This window comes from Engraulis encrasicolus, chromosome 6 (assembly GCF_034702125.1).
Source record: "Engraulis encrasicolus isolate BLACKSEA-1 chromosome 6, IST_EnEncr_1.0, whole genome shotgun sequence".
NCBI lineage: Eukaryota > Metazoa > Chordata > Actinopteri > Clupeiformes > Engraulidae > Engraulis > Engraulis encrasicolus.
The window spans coordinates 37,540,869-37,550,868 of record NC_085862.1 but is presented as its reverse complement, the minus strand read 5'-3'; the positions used below and the strand labels follow the sequence as shown (position 1 = coordinate 37,550,868).

At 45.8% G+C, this 10,000-nt stretch overlaps 1 protein-coding gene across 1 annotated transcript in view; it reads left to right on the top strand.

Annotated features, from left to right (window-relative positions):
- atp10a (ATPase phospholipid transporting 10A) overlaps positions 1–10,000 on the top strand; it is a 65,369-nt gene that overhangs the window by 41,029 nt on the left and 14,340 nt on the right. Inside the window, exons 13-14 of the mRNA XM_063201513.1 lie at positions 981–1,165; positions 2,910–3,351. Of these exons, the coding sequence (XP_063057583.1) occupies positions 981–1,165; positions 2,910–3,351 (627 nt within the window). The remainder of the gene's footprint in view (positions 1–980; positions 1,166–2,909; positions 3,352–10,000) is intronic.

The window sequence follows — 10,000 nt, the reverse complement described above, 5'->3', positions numbered from 1 at the left end:
ACTGACAACGCTCCCTCCCCTCATCCCCACCACCATATCTGCGACTGAACATTCCACCTGCACTACTACATCTGTGACTGAACTTTCAACCTGCACTAACTCAAAAAATGCACATGTACACACACACAAACAGACACACACATATACACATGCACACAAACAGACACACACACACACACATGCACACAAACAGACACACACACACACACACACACACACACACACACACACACACACACACACACGCACACCACACACACACACACACACACACACAAGCACACTGCACTTTCTGCGCTAAACCCAAACATACACACACTGACACAACTCATACTCACACACATACACACACACACACACACACGTACACACACACAGACGCACACCGCACTTTCTACCTGCACTAAACACACACACACACACACACACACACACACACACACGCACACGCACACGCACACACACACGCACACAAAACACATACAAACACACACACACACACACACACACACACACACACACACATACTGCTGCTGGTGTATTTAATAAACCTTTTTTTAATTATTTATTTTTCTTCAAATGCTACTATTACTATGTCAGAACGCTATAAAGGACTTTTAGAAAAAGCACAACAAAATACCTCCTCTTAATGTATGTTCTCTACAAGTCTTCTGTTGTCCAGTCTTGCACTTTAAATGTCTGTATGAGCAATGTCTACGTCCATACTGTCTATGTCCATGTATGAGTACTGTCTATGTCTATACTGTCTATGTCCTTACCTAGATTAGTCTATGTCTGCATGGGAGAGCAAGAAACACAATTTCAAATTCTTTGTATGACCAGTGCATGTAAAGAAATTGACAATAAACTTGACTTGACTTGACTATTTCTCTCCCTCCCCCAACTCTCTCTCTCTCTCTCTACCTCCCCCACCTCTCTATCTCTCTCTCTCTCTCTCTCTCTCTCTCTCTCTCCAACAGGAGCGACGGGGATTGAGGACCGGCTCCAGGACGGTGTTCCTGAGACCATCGCGGCGCTGCGTAAGGCGGGCCTGCAGATCTGGGTGCTGACGGGCGACAAGCAGGAGACGGCCATCAACATCGCCTACGCCTGCAAACTGCTGGACCCCGAGGAGGAGATCATCACCCTCAACGCCGACTCCCAGGTCAGACCACCACGTCGTACACGTCCTTTAATCCCATCCATTTCAACATCTACCATGCTCCCACAGCATTTCCGGTCTTCTAGTTCCAGTTATGCTGCCCATTGTCATCTTGAATAATTTTGCATTAGCGACTGCTACCAACTGCTAGCAACAGTATCGTCCTTGTAACTGTGAATTATACGGTGGATAGGCCTAGCCTGGGCCCTCCCATATACACTGCGATGCTGCTCAAATTTTTCCAAAGTCATTTAGTCTGGCCATACATACCATCTAAAAATGTTGAATATCCTCATCCTTAACGATGACTCCCAGGTCAGGACAAGGTACCCCTTCTGTATGCCCCCTAATGGCAGCAAATGATATTCACTGCTGGTGATGTGACGATCTAGTGGCAATTACAGGGCTTCCCCCTGCACTTTATTGCGTAAGGCGTCCACCTTGACAACAAATACCAACCACCTTGACAAAGGTGAAAACTATGAAACTATTCAGTTTTTTTGTTTTTGTTTTACCAAAAGAATGTGTGCAGTATACTTTAAGGGGTTTTCATATATTTCATATGAAACGGTACAATTTTTCTTTTCCAATGGTGATATCCATGTATCTCTGATACCGACTAACACCCCACCACCTTTCTCCTGGAAACACGGCATTAGGCTTCCTAAAGCATTGTCCTAACACTGGAAGGCAAATCACATGCATCCCTGACATCATCCTATTTATTTGTGCATTCATGTGTGTGTATGCAACTGGGGTTGGCCAGGACTAATGCAGTCTAGTGTAGTAAGGTGAGGTCACCATCCCTCAATTGGCCGGAGCCAAAGAGATCCTAGGTTGCTACCAGGGTTTGCCAGGGCCTGTGTTGTTAATGCAAGACAGTAGTGTGTATTGAGGCGCGACCAGGACCGCTGATGGCTTTAGCCAGACCTGGGACAAAGTCTACCCTCCTGTCTGCTGCCTTGGATTCGACTACCACCCCTTTGTAAGACAGAGCCAGAGCTGTGTACTTTTAATGCAGCTGTGCCAGGATGTTTTTCCGGGATCTGTGTGACTTAATGGAAGACATTGGTGTAGTGTAGTAAAGTGAGACCACCACACCCTATAGACCGGTGTCACTGTCTACTATTAGGCTGCTGGACTAGTCAGGCCCTATGTGTTACCTTATAAAGCAGGCGAGTATTGTGTGACCATTGAAGTGTTTTTGGCATTTTAAAGTTGACTGTTTCTCTCTCTCTTCTATGTGTCTCTTGTTTGTTTCTTGCCCCACTGGAGAGGGACATGATGCCTCTTTAGATGCCATTGTCAAAACATGGCAGCGTGAGTGTCTGCTTGTGGTGCTTGTTTGTGTGATTGCTTTGGATTCAGTCTTGCATTGATTTTGAATGCGTTTGGGAAGGATGGGGGGGGGGTTATTGCAAATGCTGCATGAAAGTTCTGTATTACACCTGCATTTCATGAATGCCTTTTTCCCCTCCCTCTCTCCCTCCCCAGCAAACTAATGGATGGACCGAATGATCCATATCAGAGCTAGTTTATGTTTTTGCCATGAAATCATGTTTCATTTTCTCTATGATTTTGACCCTGTCATTTTTCAACCCACTGCCCCTGTCCACCAGAGATACAGTTTGAACCTTTTCCTCCTGCATGGTTGGGTTATCTTCTCGCCAGGTGTTTTCTTTTAAGTGTCTGTTAGCAGATTATGAGGATGACCCCTGACCTGTTCCCCCCTCTCTGACCCCTCTAGGAGGCCTGTGCCGTACTGCTGGAGGACAGCCTGCACTACATCCAGGCCAAGTTCATGTGCGGCACCTCGGCAGAGCACAGCACCACCACCACCACCAAGGCCTTCCAGAACCAACACAACCAGCACCAGCCCTTCACTGCCTTCCACCTCCCCCCGTTCTCCTGCTCCCCCTCCGGCCCTTCCTCCTCCTCTTCTTCCTGCTCCTCCTCGGCAGCAGCCATGGCGGCGGCGGCGGCAGCGGGGCCCTTCCTGGTGCACCGGCTGGGGCTGGTGATCGACGGGCGCACCCTGGCCTACGCGCTGGACCAGAGCCTGGAGGACAAGTTCCTGGCGGTGGCGCGCAGCTGCCGCTCGGTGCTCTGCTGCCGCTCCACACCACTGCAGAAGAGCATGGTGGTCAAGCTGGTGCGCAACAAGCTCAAGGTCATGACCTTGGCCATCGGTAAGGGCACACTTTTGATTGATTGTGGTGGTAGTTAATCTGGGTGCAGACGATTACAGTCCAGTGCCACATATTCCAAATGACCTGTTTCTACATGTCCAATTAGAGTATTTGGACAGGTAAAGCCTCATATACCAACCTTGTTTGTGTACAAAAAAGCTACATACGCAACTTCCTACACAAATGTTCCGATATACGGTACTAAGACTGACCTAACACGAAAATGTGCATATGCCCTGAATTTCACAAGATGTTGGATGCAACCTGTTTTTGCATGGATTGATGCATCTGAATGTTGGTGCATTATGTATCTTTTCAGATTTTCACATGTGCAAAGATTCAGTAGAAATTCCACACAAATCTTAGAGTAAGAGGCCTAAGGTCTTTTGGAATATGTGGCGATGGATTGTCGCCTCTGAATCCAGGTTACCCCTCACTGGATTGGTGTACTTATCACTAACTGAGATTTTGTGAGTCCTCTAATACCATTTGCAGGCCGACCACAACAGTGCCGGTGTCTTTTTCCCTTATCAGTTACATTGAAACACTGTGAAACACCGGCGCTCTTACAGGGCTCAGAACTTTTCCATATGTGACCATTTATTACCGGATGAACTTGCTGATGTTCACTTCGTCATCACGGTTCGCAGAGAAAAAAAAACATGTATTTTTCAGTTCGCAAGGCAAATCAAATTTCCGGTTCTAGACTCTCAGACTTGCGGTGTTTAACAAGCCGGGCGGTTCAAGATTAGGTGCGGCAGCGGCTACCGGCACATTTCACTCTCAACCTGAATGCTCCTTAAGTTGTGTCTGTGAAGATTCCCATTCAGTCAGGTCGTCATGTCAGCCAAAGATTTGGTTGTAAAGATATCAGAGCTCTTGGCGCATTCACCTCTTTGGTCTTTAATAGGTTATCAACTGCAAAATGAAATGCCTAAATATAGATAATGTCATAGGACTTAAATAGAAAATAGTAATTAAATGATTAATAGTTAAAAGAATGGCAGTTACATTGAGCCAAGAGTTTTAATTTCTTTCCCTTTCAGTGCATGTTTATTATTGGCATAGTAACTCAACCCCACAAGGTTCGACTGAAATCTCCCGAGTTGCTCTCTGACTGAACTCCTTGGGCTGACTGTGTGAAAGGGAATCTTTGTCCTTGATTTTTGCAGGATGTGTCTAGCCTTGCCCCGTGCCCTATATAGGAACTTCGAATTTTGCTTGTGGGCTTGTATGTCAGTGGGACAGGTAAAACGGGAATAGAAAGCCAAGCATGGCAGTAAGCTCCTAATTCATCAAAATTGTATTCGTGTTTTAATAAATTATTTTAATAAGGTTAAGATTTTAATAAGGTTATTCTGAATTTGAATTCACAATATTTTCATAACATTATGTAACTACATTACAACTTACATTTACAATATTTTGCTCTGAGATGTAGATGGCCCAGCAGTTGTTGCTAGATCAATTGATGCAGCAGCAGGGTCATTTCACGCCTCTCAAGAAAATGTTATTTACAAGATTTAACAGATGCTGGTGTTTATGGGTTCGGTTGCAGGTTTTACAGCGTAGTGTTTCTTCTTTGTTACTGCGACCGGCAGTGATTGTATATGGAAGCAGTCGAACACCTCAGCTCAATAACACAGCCATATTGTTTTGAGGGTTGACATTTATATTGTTACGTTTTATAGGTCTGTAAAACAAGGTTAGACGCGGTGGGATTTTACGCCAGTCAATTTGTTTGTTTTTACTGATCTGACTTTCCGTATTTCTTTCAGTTTTAATGCTGTCACAATATTTTTTGACATCCTCTCTCTCTCTCTCTGTCTCTATTTGTTTTAATTTATTTTTACAGATTTGGGAAAGTGATGCTTTTTTCCACTTCCTTTTTTCCACAAAGACAGCAGTCATAGAAACTGTAGCTAATAGACACTGTGTGTATCTGTGAGGGGACATGTATTCACTTTCCATCTGTAAAAAAAGCAAAAATGTGCACACATACACACACATGCACGTGCCAGACAGAGAAGCGTTCTCACATTTGAACTTGATCATAAGCTTAAAATGGGACGCAAGATGTTCTAATGAAGACACACACACACACACACACACACACACACACACACACACACACACACACACACACACACACACACACACACACACACACACACACACACACACACACACACACACACACACACACACACACACACACACACACACACACACAGACTGCATGGCACGGAGATATTGGTAATGATATTGATGGTGTCTGTGTCCGGTGCTGCAGGTGTGTGTTTCTTCCTGTACATCTTCCATCCATCGCTGCCTCCTCTCCTCTCTCCTCCCTGCTCCTCCTCTCTCCTCCCTGCTCCTCTCCTCTCCGCTCCGCTCCTCTCCTCTCCTCTCCGCTCCTCTCCTCTCCCCTCCTCTCTCCTCTCCTCCTCTCTCCTCTCCTTTGATCTCCTCTCCGCTCCGTTCCTCTGCTCTCCTCTCCTCTCCCCTCCTCTCCTCCTCTCTCCTCCCCCCTCCTCTCCTCTCCTCTCCTCTGATCTCCTCTCCGCTCCGCTCCTCTGCTCTCCTCTCCTCTCCTCCTCTCTCCTCCCCCCTCCTCTCCTCTCCTCTGATCTCCTCTCCTCTCCTCTCCTCTCCTCTCCTCTCCTCTCCTCTGATCTCCTCTCCTCTCCTCTGCTGTCCTCTCCTCTCCTCCTCTCTCCTCTCCTCTCCTCTCCTCTGATCTCCTCTCCTCTCCTCTCCTCTCTTCTCCTCTCCTCTCCTCTCCTCTCCTCTCCTCTCACTGCACTCCACTTAATTACCCAGATGGCCTCTTTCACGCAGCACATTCGTCGCCACTCACACAATCACACACACCGACTTAGTCACTCTTGACACGCGCACACACACACACACACACACACACACACACACACACACACACACACACACACACACACACACACACACACACACCCTCAAACAGACTCTCTCTCTCTCTCTGTCTCTGTCTCTCTCTCTGTCTCTCCTATCTCTCTCTCTCTGTCTCTGTCTCTGTCTCTCTCTCTCTGTCTCTCCCTCTCTCTCTCTCTCTCTCTCTCTCCTATCTCTCCATCTCTTTCTCTCTCTCTCTCTCTCTCCTATCTCTCTCTCTCTCTCTCTCTCTCTCTCTCACACACACACACACACACACACACACACACACACACACACACACACACACACACACACACACACACACACACACACACACACACACACACACACACACACACACACACACACACACACTGACTTACTGACTCTCCCACGCGTACCCACACACACACATGCATGTGACCAATTCTGTCTTTCTCTCTCTCCCTCACATGCATACGTACGCACATACAGACACACACACACATACACACACACACGCACCCACCCTTGCAGTCTTACTCAAATCACACTCCGAAACACTTACACAATCACACTCACACATACGCATTCAGGCAGTCAAGTTACTCAAGCACTCTGTGCCGTGACGGCCATGAACACAATCACTTTTTCTGTTTCCTTCTCTCCCTTTCCCTCTAACCAGACTGGCATCATGTAAAGGCATATGTATCTCACGCCAGTGCATTCAGCTTTGAGGTGCAACGTCTTTGCAAGTTAAGTCGTGGTCCTCAATGCCAAGGAAAAGCACTTTTGGCACTTGACGAGGTCTGTGCAGTTTTCCCCACAAAGTTGTATAGGCAACCTGCAAAGGCGTTGTGCACAAATGTGATTGGCGGTTCAAATCGATGTGTTATCGTACTTACTTTTATGATGCCATGTTGCCCTCTAACTCTCCCTTTCTGTATCTCTTCCTCTTCCACTCACTCATACTCGCACACACGCATGCACACGTGCGTATTCACACAACCATTGCATAGTTACAAAAATGTCCCTCTGTTCACAAAGATATCCAAATACATAAACACCACACACACACACACCAGGCCTTGTGTTTCCTCTATGGCAATGGTGAGTCATGTACCAGGGCGTGTGTGTGTGTGTGTGTGTGTGTGCACGTGTATGTGTGCCCATGTGTGTGTCTGTGCGTGTGTGTGTGTCTGTATGTAAGTGAAAGACGGCGCATGTCTGTATTAGGCTCAGGGCTGATTCATAGCGCGTCAAAAGTGTTCCTCTCTCTGTCTCTGTCTCTCTCTCTCGTTCGTTCTCTCTCTCTCGTTCGTTCTCTCTCTCTCGTTCATTCTCTCTCTCTCGTTCGCTCGCTCTCTCTGTCATTCTCTCTCCCTCTCCCTCCCCTTCTCTCCCTCTCCCTCCACTGTCTCGTGGCGTCAAAGTTTTTCTTGTCTTCACTCCTGTGTGTGTGTGTGTGTGTGTGCGTGCGTGCGTGCGTGCGTGCGTGTGTGTGTGTGTGTGTGTGTGTGTGTGTGTGTGTGTGTGTGTGTGTGTGTGTGTGCGCGTGCGCGTGTGCGTGTGCGTGTGCGTGTGCGCGTGCGTGTGTGCGTGCGCGTGTGCGCGTGTGTGTGTGTGTGTCTTAGGGATGCAAATTATCGATTAATTCATTAATCATTAGTTGATAGCCTTATTGACCGACTTACAATTAATTGATGAGTGGCGTTTTTACCCCAAAATCTCAATGTTTCTGAAAAAAAAACCTATTAAATCTAAAAAAAAATATATTAAAATTGAGATAAAATACTACATTTAAATTAATTCCATTTCAATCTTTAATCCAAAGGTAATTTAAATATTCTCACTATTCACACCCCTCTTCACACACAGTCTTCACATGCCCATTTCACCCGGGTCTCTTGTTAGTTGGATTGTCGATTAATTGTGATTATTGTTTTTTAATCGATTAACACATTGATCGATTAAAGTCGATTAATCGATTAATTGTTTGCATCCCTAATGTGTGTCCCTACATGCATGTGTGTGCATCTTTCCACAGATTGGTCTCCACTTTGTCATTCCATAATTTCTCTGGTTCGCCCTGAAGCGAATGTCCTTGACATTTTTGTCATTCATACGCTCGTACTGCACATGCTTACACATATGCATGTATTAATAATAGTGGTGAGCCGTTACCGGTGTTAATGTGCTGCAATATTATGTGAGACTTATCGGGCGATGAAGAAAATACTGCCATTAATCTATTCTCAAAGTTGGATTGGAAGTTGAGTGCGTCTTGGGCATGTCACCACCGCGATTTGAGTGAGTTGAAGGCGCTTGTAGACTTTCTTCCAGAGCATCTTAGCAGATCCTGGTCTCTGTGTGGTAGGCCTGGATTTGGTAGCTGGTGCCCACAGTATTTCTCTCCTGCAACAATCCTGCTGGCTCTCACCGTGTCAGTTGGGACTTAAGCTTAACCAGGGAGAGGACACGCACAGACACGCACGCACAGACACGCACGCACAGACTCACACACACACACAAAGACTTTCCTCCAGTCGCTTCTCCTTTCCATTTCTCACAATAGCACCAAATATGAACAATGTTTGCATGCTGTAAACATCTCTCTGCCGTGGAAGGGGTTGTGCTTTTTTATATAGTCTTGTGCACACAATGATTAGAGCCCGATAAACATTCCACGGCACCTCAGGCATTGCATGTAACAGAACAGTGGCGTTCCCGAACCAGTTTAAAACCTTGCCTGTGCCATTAGTTGCAAAGCATTCACCCCTGTGTGAATTAAGTGTGCATTAGTTGCAAAGCATTCCGTGGGCTAGTCCTAATTAAATGCATTTTGAAAACTCTGTTCTTGTGCTATCTATCAGATGAGTAACAGCACATTTGCGACGCAGTGAGAAAATGTTCAAACGTGTTTGACGGTTGTCGCGTGTGGTAAAAAGTTTGCCAAATGGAATTCATTTCAAGTTGTGACTCTTCTGGAATTTTGCAAAGAAGAGTCAGAGTTATCCGTTAGAAACTATAGGCTTACTGTTAGTAGCCCATGATCTTGAGTCTCTGGCACCTGCCAGGCAGATTCTCAGTCTGCAGTGTTCCATCTCCAAGGAGCAGGCACCCTTTTTTAACGGTCAATAACAGATTCTCTCTCTCTCTCTGTGTCTCTCTCTCTCTCTGTGTCTCTCTCTGTGTCTCTCTCTCTCTCTCTCTCTCTCTCTCTCTCTCTCTCTCAATGACACACATGCCCACCCCTAATTGATAGAAAAGGATGGAGACACACACACACACACACACACACAACCTTCTTTCGATGTCACAAAGATTTATAGCATTTTCTAATCACATCCACATAGGTTTTTTTCCTGAAGAAATTGTCAAGGAGCAATCACCTTTGCGCAAGAAAAAAAGATCTTACTGCCTACCATGTCCACGTGTATGCTTTTCCACATCATCTCACTGGAAAAAGCAGCTTCCAAGTTTTAGTTGATAACGTGGCAGTGGAGAGAGGCTGCCAAGGTGCAAAGAGCACACCCTCAAGCCCTCCCCTTACGGATTTAGGTTACACTTGACTTTGTTTTTTTTTCACTTTTCTGTAACACATCATTAAAGTGCAGTTCAACAACTATATAACATGTAACATCATGTACTTCCTAGGCATGTACATTGTTGGTACTGTCCACAATATTATACACAATATTATAACCCTAGATACATGCAAATAAATACACTAAAGCAACATAACGGAAAATAAAGA